Source organism: Vanessa atalanta, chromosome 5, assembly GCF_905147765.1.
Source record: "Vanessa atalanta chromosome 5, ilVanAtal1.2, whole genome shotgun sequence".
Lineage (NCBI taxonomy): Eukaryota > Metazoa > Arthropoda > Insecta > Lepidoptera > Nymphalidae > Vanessa > Vanessa atalanta.
In genome coordinates this window covers 3557376-3579313 of record NC_061875.1, presented here as the reverse complement: position 1 = coordinate 3579313, position 21938 = coordinate 3557376, and the positions used below count along the sequence as shown (strand labels likewise).

The window sequence follows — 21938 nt, the reverse complement described above, 5'->3', positions numbered from 1 at the left end:
ATAAAAATATCGGAGTTGTCTTTGTAGTCTAAGGCTTTTAAAATTATTAAACATTTAATATTTATTAATGCAATCATTTCTGCTCGCGGCTTCGCTCACGCTTTAGAGAGGTGGGTTCAGGTGTTAGGTTCCTTACCCTATACTCTTTTTTTTTGCCACTGAGAACATGTATCATGACGATCGATGCACTTATAATATTACATAGGACACTACATATATGTATATTGTATACATCTTTTTACATTAGATCGAAAAAATCGTTCCCAATTAAATACTAAACGTAGTCCATCTCTGAAGTTCAATTGAAAACCGACTTTGGACCAGTTTAATTAACTTCTCCGGGACATTATGACCGGTTTATACCGGGTTTTATGCCCGGGTCGGGCATTGTGTAGACACAATATCGGTCGGCTTATTGTCGATCGACTTCTACATTCTTCGTCAAGTGGAATGAAATGTTACCGATATTACAAATATAGCCGTCGACAGATTTAACGACGTGATTATGAATGTTTAGAAATAGCTTCCGATTAAACTTTGCGATATTGTTATATAACATAAATATACTATTTAATATCTACATATATATATAAATGAATCTCTATTTTCCTCATTCACGGCATCACGCATGAACGGTTTGACTTATATCGCTAATTATTTTGTTCGATGTGTTTGTTTTTGCCAGGATAAGAAATACCTTTAAAAAAGAAATAAAAAATTAAAAGTTACGTTATTATAAAATATACTAACTTTTCTCGTAAGTTATTACAATTATAAATAGTATATTGTATATATAAATAGTATATATATACCAATTCGTTCAGCATTAATAGTTAAAACAGGGGTACGGCTGTCCGGTCAGCTAGTCATTTATACATACTTGGTGTTACTTCTTGTTCAAGCAAGCATAGCAGGGTAGGTATCACCAACTCATCAGCATCACTTAAAAAAGGCAATAATTTAATATTGATGTGCTTTGGTTAATAATTTTGACAGTTCCAATGTCTATAGGCGATGGTGACCACTTACCAAATGGTGTGATTATTGTCCGTCTGTTTACCAATTTTATACAAAATAGAAAAACATCACTTAGATGACTGAGGTTCTCGTAAGGTTGCTTTATCGCTACATATTATAGAACAAAGACCCCCTGTTGCGTCTGTCTGTACGGAGAGAATTACTAGGAAGGTTTAAATGTATAATTCCTTAAGGTTTGTGTAGTTGTGAAGATATCGAAAAATAACATGGCATGTGTTCGCTCAGCCACTCTGTGGCACCTTCATTTTTTCATTTGGAAACCTTCAAGAAAAGAGATTACATATTCCTTATAGGACGGCAACGTACATGCAAGGTGTTGCAGGATGCCCTGCAACACCTACGTACTTGCAAGGTGTTCATAGGCGGTGGTAGGTACTTTCCATCTAGTCCACCTATTCTATAAATAAAGACGAGAAGCTATACTGGCGTGCGCCGCGTAAGACAAGAGGGTGATAAGATTTAAACTTTTTATGTTATTCTTTATTCTTCAGTAATTCAAGTTTATTAAAAACTGTGTAAATTAACCTCTCAATATTATAACGCACCATTTTATTTTATTTTTTTGACCTCACCGATATTAATTGATTTTTATTTGATTGGGTTTGTTTAAAAACAAGTTTTTCCTTTACCGTTCTTATATCAAAGTCCATTTGAAGTATTTAATTACTTTCGTCTAACGTAAATGGTTTAACATCATTTCAAATTTCTTTAATACTAGCCAATGTTTTTTTACATAAATTCGGTATTATTTATGAACCCTTTTAAAATAAAATATAAAAATTTTTTATTGAAGAGTTTTGTAATTTATTTACATCCGTATTTATATCTGGGTTAATTAGATTTTTTTTTATATAGTATTTACGTGAGTTTGTTTTAGACTTAATTACTAGCAAAATAATGAAAAAAATATATTATTTAATGAGGGGTATCAAGTAATGGTCTAGTAGATAGATTATATCTATTCAAAGATCGCGGTTTCAGTTCCTTAGATAGATAGGTATCTTTTGCCTTCAATTTAGATTATAATAGTTTGTTTTAATATCAGTAATTTAATGTTTGGTTCTGTAAGAAATATTAATCATTTTTTATATCGTTCATGCGCCACAATCTTGGGAACTAAGATATTATATCCCTGGGGCCTGTAGTTACACTGGCTCACACACCCTTTAAGCCGGACAACTACAATAGTAATAGATACGAAGCAAAACGCCGTTTGGAAACCTAAATTAAATATGCTCTATGTCAACTCCTTAAGAAAGTACGTGAGAAATTTACTTTCAGTATTTAAAATTAAGAATAAATCGATATTTAGGTTGAATAATTTATATACAGTCTCTGTTCGTTTTATATGTGTGGATATTCATAGCACATTTCTTCGCGTCACTTGTCCGAGTACAATGTCGTTAAGCATCAATCATTTCCGCTGTGGCGCTTCAACACAGAGCGCTATAAATTACAACGAAAAACTTCGTATCTTTTTTTACGAGATCTGATTTTGTATCGTTAAATAATGTTTTAAGGAAATTACTTGTTTTATAACTGTCATGTATGTATATTACATGAATTATATATAAACGAGGTCAAAAAGAGAACGAGTTTACTTTGTTATCTTTTTTTATATACTGAGAGAGAGAGAGAGGGAGACAACAGGTGTTACCCTACGTACCCTGTGTTCTATTCTTTATTACAGACTATATGTATGGCAAAATTCACTCTGAGCGGTTGAATAGTTGAGTCATAAAAGCGTGACAAATAAACAAATTCACTATACTTGTTAGGAACTTACATACTAGGGTTATGTACGAGTATGTTTGAAATTAGCTCATTTTTATTTCACGTTCATGCCGTCGATATTTACAAACACTAGAGAGATGTTCGTGAATTTTTAATGTTGAACGTAAATTATGAACTTGGATGGACATTATATTAAAACAGATTTTTTACAGTTTTAATTTGGACATATTAAGATTACTAGTAATTTTTCATAATATAGTTATTATACAGTACAGTACTTCTATATTAATTTTAGGTAATTTATATTTCAAATTACCATTTTATTGATAGGCGTAAAGGTCATCTTAATTTATATATATATATATTTTTTAATTACTAAGATATTATGATTTTAATTTTGGTAGTACCGTATTTTACTCTTAGATAGAATTACTTTACTTTCTGATAATAAAAAAACGAATATATATTGAAATACATTCTTTAAACATTAATTCTCAAATGGTACAAATTGTACGTAGTTTCTGTAATTCTTTTGAAGCTCAATTCAAATGCGGTTTAATAACTTTGGTCAAGAAAACGTTAAAGAAAAAAAAAATCAATCTTCCGACCAGCGCTGTATCGAGTCGTAAAAAGTTAATCTGATGCTGTCATGCTGAAAGTAATCTAAGGTTTACAAGATTCAACGCAAATGTCGTTTTTTTCTTTTGATAGGTAAACCTACGCGTCAATTTTTTTTATAAAAAAATGCAAAGGTCGCTCTTTATGCTATACTAAAAATTGGTTTCTTTGTTACAGGTGACAACAAAGGAAACCCAACTCAACGATGACGTGTTTTAAATATATCCACAGAGTATAAATATGTAGGGAAATCATTTTGTACAGTGTATAAATGGGATAGAGATTCTGGAGAAAAAATGGGGACGATAGTGGTGAGTGCTGTAAAAAAAGTGGTCGGTGTACTTCTTCTGGGATGGATTGCGGGTACGTATTTAATTCTCATTTTAAATTGCGTAGTTGACAAAAAAATAATCAACATAACATCGTATATCAATTTTCGTTAGTTAAAAATACGTTTAGTAAATACATCACATAATTCAATTGAATACCAAAAAGTCTCTATTTAAATAAAAAAAATGTCGAAATAATTTCATCTATTTAGTTGTATGCGATTGCAGTTTAACCTCGGCTCAAAAACAAAACATTAAAAAGTCAGGGTTAAACTGTATGAAGTTTATTTTTCACATAAAATAAATAAGACTTATTATTTTAATGAAAACAGTATCATATTCGTTCTGAATTGTTTGTATAATGAATTCGTTATACGTACTGTTATTATTAAAATATATACAAGGATCGTGTTTTTTTAATATAAATATTTTGTAAATAGAAAAAAATGCCTATCGACGGAATAAAAAGCAATATTGATTTCAATAATGTTTGTTTATACGACTTATTGGAATGAATGATGAGCGAATTAATAAAATGATTAAATTATGTTAAAAATAACAATTGCGGCAAAAAAATATTGTCTGGATTGATATTATATATTTTTCATCAGTTATTGTAATATTTTTCTCAAAAATGTACTTTAATTAAGGTATAAATATTATATTCACAGTGAATAATTAATAAAATTGACTTTATAATTAAACCAAATAATTTCTTAGCGTTCTAATAACAGTGATTTATTGCATAATTCCATTTCAAACGTAGCTCATTATTTTCGAATTCTTCTTTAATATCTTCTAATATTTGGATGTTACCAGATGGAACCGGATTAAACTAGATTTAATTAAACGATATCAAATTTCAAAACAAATATTATCAAATATTTCAATGAGGTATTATTTTTTGATTTTATAATTTCGTTTATTTACAATTATGTGTCCTATGAGTATATTATAAAACGGTGGGCATTCTTAGTGTAGACTAGACCACTACGCAGGATATTATATTGTGCGTAAGTGCGCTTACATATACTACACCTGTATATGTAAGCGCATCAGTACACCTTGTACTTCATTTGTGTTCTTTCTTAGACGAAGAACAGGCACATGACCTTTGCTTGTAGCTTTAAGTGATTTCAAAATAAATTACATTACAAATCTTAGTGTTGTCATGACCCGGTAAAAAACCTGAAACTTGAATTCGGCAATCATGCAAGCTAGCCAAAAGCTCAGGTCGTTTTAGTTGTCAGTATTGAAAAATGCTACACAGTATGGAAATTAGCTCAGATTTTTTTTGTCTGTCTGTTGGCCTGTCGCTCTTTTACGGGCAAACCTATGAACCGAATTTTATAAAATTTGGAATGAAGCAAGATTGAACTCCAAGCAGAAAGGTTTTTATACATTTTATACCTAACACCTGACCGACCTGTAAAACGCAAGAGAAGCTGCGGGCAATAACTAGTTATATATAAAACCTACATATAATCTTCGACGTATTAAATATATATAGAATAAAAATAATGATTAAAATATTATATCTTAAATTAAAATTTGACCTTAAAAATACTTTCACAGCGATATTTCAATTCACAGAATCGATAATTAGTTAAATTATAATTATCCCTATATCTATTCTAAGCCAAGAAGATTGAAATAATTGGAAAAGAAGAAAAGTTTTAAAAGTCTGTAGGTAATTGATATATAAAAACAATTCCAGCACTCCGTAAACTGAATTGTACCTTAAAGCTCCCGGGAGCGATGCCATTATAATTACGAAAAAAAAAGAGAAAGAATCTTCAATTTGCCATAAATTAACTCGTTTCTTAATCCGGGAACTAAAAGGCTTTTAGTTGATTAGCTTTTCAGTGAAATCTGGAACACGTCCAAAGCATAAATCTAAAATAACACAATTATAGTTGACGTCTGATTAAATTGTTCTGATGTGACAGACTAACAAAATGTCTAAGTTTTAAAGAAGTTTAATAAAAATTAGTGAAGCTACTTAATGCTCGGATCAATTATAAAGTATGACTCAAATATTTTACATTTTGTAATTAAATTAAAAAAAAACTTGGCAAACATTTGGCGGTGTTAATTTTATGATTAATTAGCAAATAATTTACCTTTTACTACGTGAAGAAATATTATGGATTCAGATTCAGCTTGAAAAATGTCTTTATCCACACACTTATTCATTTTTAAATAGCAAGGACCGTCTCTGAATGGAAAATTACCATTGATATTTAATGTTAAATTAAGAATTAAATCAAATGGAACGAACTAAATCTCATACTATCGCCTTCGAAAAAGAGCAGCAACATAACTTAGCGGCAACGAACGCCGTAAACCGGTTTTCTCCGACGCGAACCGGATCCATCCGGTTTCGAATATCCACCGCGCGGAATGCAGGTGCAATCTCTCAATCTGTCGCTCGCTAGATACATGCTATCGAATTGCTTCATGTAACGTGCCATAGACTCCAGAATAAATAGCTACAAGTGTTTATCGGGTTACGGAGCTCAAGATACGAATATTTTTGATCGTTTTATATCTGACATTTTATTTAACTTGATATATGAAAATATTTTAAATGAAATTTATGCTTTAAATTTTAAAGTTAATAATATTATTATTGTTTTTTTTTCTCTTTTATTCGTTAATTATTGCCAGTATGTGTAGGTGTATAATATTTTATTTTTTTAATCTTATATAATTAAAATCCATGTCAATTTAAAGATTTTAAGATAAAATTAAAAGCTATAATTGCTAGCTAGGATGTTAATTTTATATCAAAATTTATTCAAACAATCTTATTGAAAACAAATTACCGGTACAATATTAACAATAATAAATATGTTTATATAAGCCCTACTCATATGATCAATAATGTTATTATAATATATAAATACAAAACATACAAAAGCTGACAATATACATAATATCCATTTCTGGTTAAGTTTGATTAAATATAGAGAGAACAATAAAACTACAGTATGGTATTGGAACGACCCAAAGAATACGGCTTATATGTTAATCAAACACAGAGCAAACGAAACGAAATTACCAGAACTCGCATAAGTTACGAAAAAAGAGATATCATTCACGAATGTCCAATGAGATTATACTTTTGCGGCGTCTGCAAATCCAATAATTCGTTATATTGAAGAAAGTTTCCCTCCAAAGTTGCCGTCTCGAAATGATTTTCTTTGACCCCGCTTCGACCATTATTAGTCTCATTCCGAATTGCCAATATTCGTGGGCCATGGGTTCGTGACTGTGAAATGTTTCGGACCGATTTTTAATTATTTCCCTGAATCTTGGAATAATTTGTAAATAATTTATTCGGAATTGTCATTTCTCTAATTGGGATTAGCGGAATGTAAATTAGAAGAATTTTACGGCAGGCTGCATGCCCGAAAACGAAACCTTTTTGAAATGCTTTTGCTCTATCATTTCCTGATGAAGCGTACGGCACAAAATCGATTGTAAATTTCAAATTGAACACTAATATATTGACCATTCGATAATATGTAAATCTCAGATTTCTGAAATTATTGGCTATTTTCATGATTAACGCTTAATTTAGAAAGAAATAGGCGTATTTTTTAAGCATTTGTTTTTTTCCTTAGGAACCTATGAAATGTGGTTATCTTTTGAGGATAATTTATATATAGTAAAAAAAGACGTATATACAATATATTATTTGTTTATGTACTTGAACTTCTCTGAATGTCTGTGTTGTTACTTGTTATTCCGTATCAAAATTGATGACATAAATATGTTTTGTTCAGTTTATCTTTGACTTTCGATTGATTTTGACATCATCATTTTATTAGTGATGTTTATACTTGCAATTTTCAATTTTCTTCTCACGGCTTTAAAATTTTTATGCGTATTTTCAGACTTCTTCATGCATACATTAAGTTTTGCTGCTAAATAAGGCTGCATAATTTTTACCTTGTCTTGTTGAAGTTGTTATTAAAACTATTATTAAAACTTTTGGTATAAAATATATATAATCAGTAATGAGATTTATTTTGTTGAAACAAAATAATAAATTCACCAATACACTAATATTATTTTATATTTTGAATGACATAATACATTTCAATACATTTCCCTGCTTGTATAATTTAGAGAAATGAGTCTATTGATTCACAGTTTCATAATTGAAACTACGAAAGCCTGAATTGCTGATTAACTATTAAACAGTCTGATTTAATTAACTTTGCATAATTGACAATACCTAATTGTCAAATCGTGAATGGAACGTAATTTTTATCTAAATTAATTTTATCAATTTATATTTAAATTTTCAAAATTATACTGTGGCTTGATTTTGTTATATTAACATGTGACATAAAACTTAATTAAAAATGTTGGTCGCTTTTTCCGTTAAATCGTTCTTACGATTCTTTTAGAGTAAAATGAATCTCCCTTCTGTTAACAGATGACGCAATAAGCCGGGCTGTATAAAAATATTCGATTTTAATAAATATATTAGTGATTTATCAGGGCTTGTTTCGTCATATATGTATATACAAGTCATATATTGGTGGAGGCATTTATACGAATGTCTTGTCCTGATTGACTGATTTTCTATCACGAGGGTCAATCTCAAAGACTTAAACGTTCGAGACACGCGGCACAGGTTTGTGTGCAAGCACAAGTGTCTTATTTATTTCCCTACTCTCACAGCTCAATGCAAAATCACTTTAACCAGGAATAGACCTGGCACAGGGATGACGACATCATCTTATTTCCAAGAAACAGGAGTTTTGTATTGCCAATTTTAAAATTCAGGAATGTATTCATAATTTATTAAGATCAATATGTAGTATTTTTGATTTGTTTAACCCAAGATCCGAATGCAAAGACTTGAAATAGAGCCGTATAAACTATCAGCTAGACGGCTAAGGCAGTTTAACATTTGTTATATTTAATTAGTGTATTAAGAGTTACAAACAGGAATTAATTATAAATGGTAGTTTATATTTTCTTGCGAGTCACTCTTTCTAAAAACAGGCATTTGATGACTCGAAATAACTTGTAACGGACTTTTAATTAAATTGTATAAAATCCATTTACTCTACAATGAATTCCAAACATGATTTTTTTTAGAATAATGTTTTTTAATGAATTGTAATTTCTATAGCTTAGAACATTGCAAACACATACATTGGTTGATATATAAGGTAAGATATGGACAGACTGATGATATTGACGAATAACCGCAATAAAAGCCATAAAACGCTTCATACGTATTCCAAGGGGGTGACATGGGATGAACTTATTATTAATACTATACTACTAAAAACAATATATATATATTTTTAATCATTGACTAACTATAGTTATGAAAGATTTAATTACATCATTCTTGTACGTTCTAGACATTCATATTTTTATACCAATGGGGCCGCAATGATCCCATAGAAAACAATTGCCCGGATATAATTTATGTTGCCACAACAAAGCTTCTATATGGGTCACACGGAGCTATTTGCATGCATCATTTTCGGGTTAGTCAGCTCTTCTTTTGAATAATGTTATATACATTTTTACCCCATTATCTTTCTCGCTTCAAATATGAATAGTTGAACAGTTTAGTGTTACAATTGTTGAAATAATTAACGAGTTCTTTTTATTCTTCTTCTTACTTGGTACAGCTTTGTACATTGCACATGCATTGTAATTTATATTGTATGTTTCATGTTAATAATTTTCGTTTGAAATTATAATAAGCATATTTTTATTTAAATAAAATAAAATCATAATTACAAGGTTGAAGTTAATTTAAAAACGTATTGATGACGCTGATATTAATTAAAATGTAGCACTGCTACGAATATTCTACAACTGTAGCAGTGCTACACTGTTCGTAGCGTAGCTAATAAAAACAATAGTCGATATTTCGAATGCCGTAAATTTTATTGAAAAATTGAAACAATTGTAAAAAGTATGCTTGATTTATTAAAAATAAATTGTAATTTATTTAATTAAAAAACTAAAACAAAGAGATTTCGTGTTCTATAAAAACTTAATTAATCTCTAAGGGCTTTTTTGTATAGAATATTTTCTTTGTTAAAATGAATAATAATATTTTAATTAATATTGATTTCAATTATTTTGCGTACACGGCCAAGCCACAAGGTTGTTACGCGGTATTATTACTATTAATACATTTCATTGAAGATGAAATCAATAAAAGCTCGATTGTTTTCAGCAGATAATATGAAGCTCTAGGATTTATTGATGAAGTTATATTTGAGTACTGCTTTAAGGATATTTTCTGAATATTATGTAATTTCTATAAATTTATAAATTCTAGTAAATTTCATGATTGTTCATAAATAAAGATGTTTCATCATCTAGGGACTTTTATTGAAATGTGACGTAATTTAAATTATTATGTAAGAATTAAATAGAGAATAAAGAATTTTTATTTACATTTATTATATTAGTAATTGTTTATAAGTTTTTTTTATATGCTGTGAATATTTAAAACTATTTTGAATATTGTTTTAATTCTTTTAACTCAATACCTTAACAAAGATAATCTATAATGCTATATTATAACTTTAAGATACCATTTAATGTTTCTTATAATGATAACTGTAAAAAAGAATATGAAATTGCTCGATTAATTTCCCACAATAAATAATTAATTATTAAGGAAATCGGATTATTCATTAAAACGAAATACATTGTGATCTTAATTGGAATAAAATACTTTGGATTTTAAAAGAAAATCGTCTTGATCCTATGATTGGGTACACATTGCACTTTAACTTTGTAAGAAAAGCAGATATTGAAGGACTTGTAGCCTAAATTTTTTTAGTTTCAAAAGTTAAGAATTAAATTAAATTTAGAATTATATAACGGTCACAGTAAAAGTGACTTATATAAATCACATACTTATAATTATATAAGTATGTGATACCGAATACCAGTAGATGGCCCACTGGAACACGTGGATCGCGGATTCAAATCTGTTTTCGTATTTATATTACCTTGAGCTCTGTGATAAAAGAGTCGGAACAAAACGTGATCGTATCAAATGGAATTGTCCTATGAGTGTGTGTCAACCCACACAACAGCGACTCGAAATCTTTTCATCTTGCAGTGCTACGTTTTAGGTACGTCAATCTTTTATTTCAAATAATATTGAAATTCAAGATCATATAACAAAAGTTAAATAGATTACCCACTTTGAATTACATTTAATTCCAAGCGTTACTAAATTTTAATCTATAAAAAAAAATTGCAGGCGTAACAAAAAAAAAGGCAATAAATTTTAAACAAGTTTATTGTTAAATGGGTACACGGGACTACATTTGTTATTCTATACAATTCGTCATTCCGTTTCGCGTGATACATCACTTGCAATATTTAGGAGTAATAAAATAAATCGGCCGTGCGTGTTGGACAAGCATTAATGGTGCCCCGAGGCAGACTTATTTGTATGTAAGGTGATGAAATAGAAGTAATGAAGTATTTTTCCGAATTAACTACAAACAAATTTGATATTTATATTAGGATTTTATTTGGTTTAATCTTGACGTTATAACATTTTGATATAACCATACTAATCATTTTAAGTAACAAAAATTATGTATTACAACTATAGTACGTTTTATCTTTTATTTATGATTACGTATAAGAATACAAACAGACTACAGGATAAGTGTCCAAAGTATAGTAAGTCACCATTGACTACAAAGATTGACAACGTATAAAACATTAAATATAAACGCATCACAATGATTAAGACATTATAGGTAGGTATATTTTGTGTCAGTAATTATACTTAAAATATATGCTGTAAGTTGGATGCAAAAAAATACATTATTTTTAGATGGTCCAATAAATGAGCCGCTGGAACTTATCTAGGATTTACAAAGCTCTAAAAGCATTTGTAATAAAACCTCTTTTTTTACGTAGTATAACGTTAATATAATAAATGTTTTATTAAATCTAGGTGTATATGAGTGTATATGTATTCAATTCTATTAAATCGTGGTTAATCATTCGTTAAAATAAAATGTAGGCTTAAGAAGACAACTTACTTGCTAATGGTAAATACGGCGCTATTCTTGGCTGCGCTGAGTGAAGCCCAGGTCTACACGACCTCGCAAGACATCTGGCAGTATTTCAACGGTAGAACTCGGAAGCAATTTATCCGAAATTTATTGCATTGTAGATATTGAGATCACAAGATTTGCTAGATCGATGACAGTTAATAGACTATCAGTATTGGGGTGATCTCTTTTCACCGGATTATTCTGAGCCAAGATTGGGTAGTTAAAGTTATATTATGATAATTTTGCTTTTACTAGAAATTTTTTACGAGTTTATATTATTTAAATATACGGATATATTAAAAAACAAAATATAACATACCAACAAAACCATATCAGTATCATGGTTTAACTATATTAAGAAATGAGGAGTGGAGGAGTTTCTGTTTTGTAATGGAAAAAAACTACTAAATCATAAAACTTATACCTGAATATGCAGTGCGTTTTAGTTAACGTCTGTTAACAGTTGTTCTTGTTTTATATTAAGAAATTTCAATCACGATACATATCCATATGCCATACTAGAACAAAAAAAAACGGATATAAAACCCGTTGCACAATATATAAAGAACCTTATTATTTTGGAAGCGATTGCAAAGTTCTGCTATAATAATAGCATAATATTTATATTTGTGTCAGCATCTGAAAAGAGGTTTGCTTCAGATTTTTAATAGTTGTTATATATTTAAACGTAAATAATAAAATAGAGACGCACTGTCCACAAAATTTAAAAATTTATAAAGTTTCTGCTGAATTTGCACGTTCAAAAGGAGTACAAATTTTGCAATGTCAGGGCATTACATGAAAAGCGCGCCGCTTGCACGAATGCATAGTTTGAATTTTGTTACTTACCAATATTACTATCGTACTGCGTGAAAATAAATCAGAAATTATATTAAACGTGAAGATATTCTAAATTTAAATTTAATGAATATATTTTCATGGTTAAATTATTATGGTCGATTTTTTTTTTGTATTGTTTTGACATATTTTTATTAACTCTTTCATTTTCAAATTGCAAAAGTCGAAGTATTTTCGAAAATACATTTTAAATTAGTTGATTCAGATTTTTGCAACATTTTTTTCTTCTTTGAAGATGATTTATTTAAAGTTTACCCCAAATACGTCATCGGTTTCGGATATGTATTTATGATAGATAAAATCCTGTTTCTGTTCCAGAGTACACATAAATTCTTAAGCCTATTGAAAACTTTTGAAGTGATTAAGTATCAACGTTAAAATTAACCGTCACTTCTTATATTTTTTATTTTTGGAATAAATTTAAGCAAATATTTTCTGTATAGTTTTTATAAGAATTTATATCTGGGAGAGTATTCTGTTTAAATTTCGAATATGCAAACTGAGAATAGTTTATATAATGTGTAGTAGCTGAACCGAGTGAAATTCATAAAACTTTACCTATAGCACACAAACCGTCACTACCTATTTTACCTCCTTGTAAGTTGAATGAAAAAGAGTAAACTCATTTCTCCGGAACTCAAACTATCTTCATATGAAATTTTATCTCATGCGGTTCAGCTGTATAAGCGTGAAGAGGTAACTGAGTTACTTTTCCATTTATAATAATATTCTGAGTTAGTAACTATAAATGCACAGATTTGAAATTAGAACAGACGTGTTCTTTATAATAAAATTCTTTATAAAAAAAGGTAAGAGTACCTTTCCACTTGAGAAGAAGATTTGAAACTCAGTATCCATGCTGCGGGTTAATGGCTGCATATATGGTAGAGTATAATTTGATTATATTTATTACTAGCTGTGTCCGCGACTTCGTGCGCGTTTGAATTTAATAAAAAAGCATGACTTTATTATTACTTTACATATAATTCTAAAAATCGGTCCAGCCGTTCCTGAGATTAGCAGGAACAAACAGACAGACAAAAATTGTAAAAAATGTTATTTAGGTATATGCACCGTATATACATACATATGCATTTAGTAAAACGCGGTTATTTTAATATTACAAACAGACACTCCAATTTTATTATATGTATAGATAATGGTTATAATTTAACCTAAAAACCTAAATCTAACTACTGTATAATTAAATATACAGATTCAGTTATATACAGTTACTCATATCATATCAAAATAATATGAAATTCATATAGAGCCTATCTAAAAATTCTAAGCATAAAAATAATGCTCCCATCGACATCGGCCAATAACAGTAACGAAAATCATACATAATATTACAACTTCGCTACATAATACGGTGCCTCACAAAGGAACGGCGACCTTTGTCCTTTATACATACATTATTAGACGAAAGATAGAGACCCGAGAAATAGGAGCTATTGTGTGTCCATGTGTGTGTGATTTGTGTATGTGGGGTAATGGTTATTTTGCAAGTTATTTGTCTGTCAGTGCTCGACGGTATATGACTGTCGAGTCGTCAAATGCCTAACGTTGTCTGCGTGGCCCTTGAACGTGGAATAAGAATTACTGGATGTTACGGAACGTACTGTGACGTCATACGTGTTCGATTTTTAATATAATGTAGTATTTTAACTATTACTTTTGAATAGTCGCCTTTTATTTATTTTTGTAGATGATAAGAATTATATTTAAACATGTTTGTAACGAAGTGTTATAGTTTTATTAGAAAATAAAGAAAGCTATATTTGTTATATTTTTCACCATACTTTCTACCACCAAATAATAATACGTAGTATTAAATATTACTGTGTATTTTTTACAGTTCTAATGTCTAAGTTCGGTGGTGACTTTATATATGTATATATAAATACATATACATAATAATATGACCATATTATAACTGTTTTTTACTATTTGGAAAAAAGAACTGGCCTTGTTGTTACTAAGATCAAAGTAACAAAAAGACGGATAAACGTATTATCTACTGATATCCAGCCTGTTTTACTAAAGGAAGGATAAATATATTAAGTATCTGTCCATGAACTCTACCAATCATGTATTTTTATGATTTTCATTTGTTTCATTAAAGAGTCACAGTTGCATTCAAATGGTTCTGTTATGTGTCTCTTGTGTCTGTATAACGAAAATAAATGTTATCATAACATGATTAATAAAATATGATTTTTTTTTTGAACTGAACTTACAGTAGCTTACTCGTCCATTAAATCAAAACATAACAATACTAAGTATTGCTACTTCGCTTGATTTATTTATATATATAAAACATCTGTACGTATGTATGTAACTGAACTCTTTTCAAACAGTCGGACCGATTTCAATAATTTTTTTTATGTTTAACTGTCAATGATTCCCTGGATAGCTTAGATTTGACCCGGTAGTTTCTGCTCTGATTGAAAAGTAAATACAGATCAGAAACAAATTCACCAAACAGAGTCGGGACGGGCAGCTCGTATATGTGTGTATATAGAACATTTTACTTATATTACATATTGAAATAACTAAAATTATATCTCGTAATGTTAATACATGGCTTTGATGTTGTGCGTTAGATCTTGATGAAAGTGGATTCGTAGAACGAACCTTTCATTATTGTCTGTAAAATGTACCTATGAATATCAAGTTAGAAATAATTGTTCAAATTATGATTTCGTTATTTGTGATTTTAGTGAAAATAGAAAGATAAATAGAATAAATTAAATGTCATATCTAGTTATTCTATAGCTGAATTCTTTCGAACGTGCTTATTATCCTGTTGACGTGTTTTGACCAATAATATGATGCATGTTACTTTAGCAACGTTTGTTTGGCACACATATCTTTTTATATCGTCCTGTTTTGTTACGTTTTCTATTTATCGTTTTCCTTATGTTCTGTTATACATTAAATAATGTTATCCTGTCCTTACAACTGATCATTATTTAAATACTTCCTAAAATATATTCGTCTATTAGTTAATAAAACATGAAGAGATACAATAAACAGGAAAATGTGTGCAAACATTACAATTACACTTATATAGTTATAATGTGTGTGTTTCAGATATTGGTAACACTTTCTGTGCTCCTGATATTGGGTATGCATCTAGTTTAGACTTGAAAGTGTAGCAAACAAACAAGCAAATAAACTTTTATCAAATAACTATCATATTAGTAGGGCGTAGTAAGCTCATGTATTATAGCTTACAAAGAACGAAGAAAGTGCCTTCTGGCCATTTTGGTGTAATTTTGAATAAAATTTAAGAGATAAATGTACTAAGTTTTTTAGGTCTGGGTGCTTTGACTCAAAAAGTAACTGAGATACTTTTATATTGAGTTAAGTTAAATTTTAAGCATATAATGAATACGAAATTACAAGACTGTTATAGTTTCCAAGTTCTCACGTGAACACGATTCTATCCGCTGTATTTGTTGGATTATCCATTGTCATCGGAGCTACGAATGTGTGAAATTTCAGTCTAATAGAGCAAGAGAAGTGAACTTAATAAACTCATTTAATACAAATGGAAAGATGGACTTATTAATGTTAAATAGCATTCATAAAGTATTATCATGATTACTTGGTGGTGGTGGCGATACAATATCTGATAGGTGGGTAGGTACCACCGACCTATCAGATATTATATCGCCAAACAGCAGTACTTAATATTGTTGTATACCGGTTTGAAGGATGAGTGCCTGTGTAACAACAGGCATAAGGGACATAAAATCTTAATTACCAAAGACGTGAAGTACAATTAAATTTTCTTATCAACAATCCTGTCTAGAAATCATGTCAACGCTTTTTTATTTTTAATATAATTTTGTATTGAGTAATTTTTTAATAGGCTAAGTTAAAAGTTTCGGAATCTTATCTTAGAAACGAATACCGTACACCAGGAAGGATATATTAACTTTGCGTCGGAAACTAGGTGTTATTACCTATACATTTCCTCCTCGTGTCTATACAATGATTGCCACCGATTTCTTCCAAAAAGATCAATATTATTGTGTCTTTATTAAAAACATACCCAAGGCATAACATCATTAAAATAAATATTAAGGAATCACAAATATATTTTTTTTATATTTTTGGTGTTTAGGATTATTATTTATAATTTTAAAGTCTAAATGGGAGGACCACACCAGCTTAAAAAATGATAGTAACCGACACTTTTTTTTAGTTATTAACTATGCACATATTTCTATTAATAATACTGGCGATAGAGCTACATATATGCCAACTTGTAATTGAAAACTATTAATTTAAATTTACGTCATTTATTCTACATCTGATAATGATTAACTCATTCTAATTTATCTTTCAAATGAAAACACCATACCGAAATTGCTGTTTGTACATGCTGTAGAACATAATGTTCTTCGTTTGTAACAGCGGTAAGGTTGATAGATTGATAAGGTTAACTGCCTTGTCTTGTGGCTAGATATAACACCTCAATGCCTCGGAAAGCACGTAGAGCCGTTGTTCAAGCACCTGAACTCTTTCCTATCGCGTCGGATCTGACGTGCCATTGAGGATTAAGAGGGAATTGAGAGTGCAGCTGTGATTGCACACACACATGCATTATACTATGTCCTGCGTTTTTTGCTGTTTTCCTTTGAGATTGGCCGTGACCAAAATCAGCCAGGACGACAACATCAAGGTTGATATTCTGTTCAATCTCGAATATTAAAAAAAAACCGCCTTTCAAAACAATACAAATATTTAAAAAAAAGGTTCGTCTTTCCAAACAATACAAATATTACAAAATACGTGTCCACAAATTATATAGGATTATATGAAATAGGATGTATCCTGGAATAACAAGATGGTTGGCAACACTACTTCAAATACTCGGAGAACGACGCAAATAAACGATTCGATTCTATATAAAAACAATTTTAAAATAAAATTAAGTTGACTTCAGCTTACCTTTCAAAGTTTATTCCTTTTTATGTCAAAAGAAAACGAATGCATGCATTTATATTATAAAAAGCTCGTTTTATCAAAAGATCGAAATTGTGTAAATTCAGAGTTATCGCTTTTTATTGCTCCTCGATATAAATTAAAAATATTGTCAATGAAATGAAGGTTTCGAAAGTTTGAACATTTCCATTTTCAATTGTAAGGAAAAGGATTTTTTTTACGAGTCGACTGATTTAAATCTATTGAATTTTATTTCTTTTGTTTTGTTTTGAACATTAAAGAAATGTTTTATCCTTTAAAAAACAACTTCTTGAGCTAATTAAAATGTAATTATTACATTGTTATATATTATTTTATTTTCGAACAAATTTGGTTGCTTTTGTTTATTATATATATAAACCTTTAATATATTTCCTTGGGAGTTAAGATGCTATGTCCCTTTTGTCTGCAATTAATTAAATCTAAACAGTAAGATCAAAACTGAGTATGATTTTATATGGAGCACAATAGCGAGAAAAATACTAGCATGCCTCAGAATAGTTCTGTCAAATGAATATTTGGTTGAAACGCAATAGTGAAATAAAATCTATCATTTCTTGACAGAGGAAATCATTTAATATTCTTGTTATGAAAACTTAAGACTTAATAAATGATGCAGTAGGTCTTTATAAAAATATAATAATGTTATCACGCTTTATTAGCGTCTCTTATCATCATTTTAGTTATGTAATAAAATGATAAAGTCTTTTGCGTGTAATGTATTTATGTTGTGATTACAAATGTTTTGCATAATCGTGACATTCGCTGTCAGAGTTCAACAAACGATTCGCCGTCCTACGTTTTCAAGGGCTTCGAGGGCTACTAAGATGAAAGCGTTGTGTCAGTGGTTTGACTAATTTGACATGAGTTAGTCATATTGTTTATTCTGATGTATTATTGTTATGGTGAAAACCGGAACCGTACAAATATATTAATTAATCTCTAAGACCGTAATTCTTGTAATAATGTTTGATGATTGGCGTCATGGGCATCTGTAACACTGGAATATTTGCATGTTCGTTGCTGGCGTTTAAGATATAAGTAGGCTCGTGCCTTGAATGAAAAAATACTAGCAATAGCTGGTCCCATAGAGTGGTTGGGTGGAGCAGAAAATAATAAATTTAGTTCAATAAAAAAATAATTTATTGTTTTCATCCAAATTATTGTTGTCTGAATATGACAAAGGGTATTAATTTTATACTACTACATACAAATTGTACGCTTATAACGAATTCGTAGCAAGATTCTAAGAAAGTATTTCGTACTTTACGAGCGGAATAAAATGAGATACAAAATAAATTCTGAAGTAAAATTAATAACTGTTGTTTGCAGCTTAAAGAGATGTCAAACTGTTCGTTTCAGACCATAAACTTTACGCAACTTTAGCCTTTATATGTTCGCAACAATGTTGATAATTGAATACATTCTAGTAGTATTGTTAAGAGTCGATAAAACCTTAAAAGTATTATAAAATAATAGACAGTATCTAAATAATGGAAATCGCTTTTTATAAATACATTGAATAAATAAAATACAGTCAAACAACGAAGCGCAGTTATTTGTATAATGTACTTAAAACTTTTCTGAAATAAGCTGCTTATACTGTTTTTTCATTTTTTTATTTAGTAGTTTTTTACAGTAAGGTATCAAAAAAGTTGTCTCCTCGATTATAACAAAATTAGATATATATTATAAATACGAGTAACACTGTCTATTTGTTATGCCACTGTATCGTGGCAATATTTGATAAACGAGTAGGTATAGTTAGGCTGGGGTCTTGATGAGCATAGACATTGAAATTATGGGATTTACGTTAAAATACGATAAATAAAATAAATCAGACGCGGACGCAGTTACGGTGGCCAATATATTTTTTTATATTGTAACGGTTTTTGATACGTAAATCCGTTGGTGCTTCGTGCGGTCGTATGCCGTGTCGGATTGCATTTCCGTTGAGAATGGCTACCGATGACAAAATTAGGTTAGGAGCATAATACAATATATATGTATGCAGCTTTAATGGTACGAATGCTAGCAACGATTTCGAGAGAAAGATTAGAGAGAAAGAGACAGCAACGTTTCAGGTAAGCTGGTTTTTATATATTTCTCTTCTTAATGAAGCTTGGTCTGATTGGTTGGATTTGATTGCTTGGTTGAGCTGGCTGTGATTTTTATTAAACATATTTAGATAGCATCACTTTATTATATTAAGCTTTCAGCTGTATAAAATTGTTAGAAAAACATATTTTTTAATGATAACAATAGTGATCGATACGGAGTTAGCAACGGTAAATTTGTCTGGCTATTGAAATTTTTATCGCTAAAAGTACAGCTTATTAAAATAAAATAAAAAGCGTCTTAAAATTATTTAAAATGATATTAATATATCTTATTTATTTATTAATGACTTCGAACATCATATAAAATTTGTTAATTGTTAAATATTTCTGCGGGTTTTTTTTCAGTTTTAATATTAAGAAATGTTGTGGTCAAAAATGTCTTGTTAGTAATTCCATGACTAATTTGTCTAATTTTCTTGTTTGTACCAGGGCACAAGAAGAGCTAAGAGATCGAAGTTTCGACTTAACGAGTCATTAGATGTGCTGCTCGAATGTAGAGCTCCCATTGCAATAATAACACCTACTAGTACAATGTCTAAGTCATTAATAAAAGTAACTATTCCACGAAACGAAACTTTATACCCACCAACGCGAAAGGCAGGACTAATCACTAATACTAGCAATTAAACCACGTCAGAAGGTAACTCCATGTTATGATTGGAAAGATTAATTTTAAGTATTTAATATAACAAAAATATAAGCCCCTTCAAATTGATGAGGAAAAAGTTCCGAATCGGAAGCAAATAATATCTGAGTTTGATTACGGACAGTAGAAGGCTTTAAGAACATAAACAGCTTAATCTGACGTAGATTTTGCTTTTAATTTTTTATCGATTCTCATTAATATTTTAAAGGTATTTCTTTTGTTTTTTAATTGTTTCACTTACGATCTGTTTATTTATTTTAACTTTAAAATATGAGCTCTGGATTTAGATCACACAGCACCAATGTCTATAGTGGATGATGACCACTTATCATCAACTAGCGACCTGCCCGTCTGTCTACCTATATTATAAAAAAAAAAACTAATTATTAATTTATTAAATTTTATTTAAAAGTGATTATTTGGAAGGTTTGTAATACGAATATTGAATAAAAATATTTTACACCGCATCCCAATGGATAAATCATCAAGATTCAATTTTATTGGCCGACTTCATACGAGCCTAAAATATGACTTTGTATAAAATAGCTTCAATACAGTGTTTTATATAAGGTCGCTTCCATATATGACGTTTAAAATTTATTATTAAAAGTCTAGTCATTATGATTAAATGTACAACTTGTTTGGTTCTTTCCAGTTTAATAAAATAAATCATTATCGACGTTGAAGTTTTACATCATGTTAACTTATAGTAAAATGAACAGATCAATTATTTATAGTATCGTTTCGGAAATGTTTATTTACTAACTGAACTTAGGAACTTGTAAACGAGTTGTGGATTAATCTCCGAAACTAACAATAATTGTACAGTATAAAGGTACATTATTCCTGAGTGCTATAGGGTAAAAATTATATTTATATCAAAGTATTTTCTTTATTAATAAATTTAATCAGTGTGAAACTGGATATAAACTCATTTAAATAATTAAAAAGCATAATATGTATGACCTAATTGAAATAAAGCAAGGTCTGGAATAATTCTTATTTATATATTTTTTATCGTACGAAATTTCTTGAGATTGTTTTAGTGGTTCAGACATGAAAGCGTAGCAGACAGACAGAGTTACTTTCGCATTTATAATATTAGTATAGACTAAGATAAATGAAGAACTGCTAGTATACAAATAAACACGTGTAACGCCGATCAGAGGACTAGCATGGAAGCAATAGTATGAGGTTTTGCATCTCGTAATTCCCATTTTTTGATCCATCTACTGATCTACATGCCATGAAAATATAACATAGAATCAATCAATTTTATATAAATATTTTATATAACAATTTATTTAACTTAAATAAAATACTGTGTCGTACTCACTTATTAGTAAGTATACTTTTTTTATGATATAAGTAGACGGACGAGCAGATGCCCCCCCCCCCAACCAGAGACATTTGCGCTGTAAGAAATATTAACCATTCCTTACATCTCAATGCGCCACCTTGGGAATTTAGATGTTATATACCTTGTGTCTGTAGTAACACTGGCTCATTC

General features: G+C 29.6%; 1 protein-coding gene across 1 annotated transcript in view; it reads left to right on the top strand.

Annotated features, from left to right (window-relative positions):
• The window catches only part of LOC125064099, a 290773-nt gene that overhangs the window by 52275 nt on the left and 216560 nt on the right, over positions 1-21938 (top strand). The window contains exon 2 of the mRNA XM_047670889.1: positions 3568-3753. Within this exon, the coding sequence (XP_047526845.1) occupies positions 3687-3753 (67 nt within the window). The 5' untranslated portion in view covers positions 3568-3686. The remainder of the gene's footprint in view (positions 1-3567; positions 3754-21938) is intronic.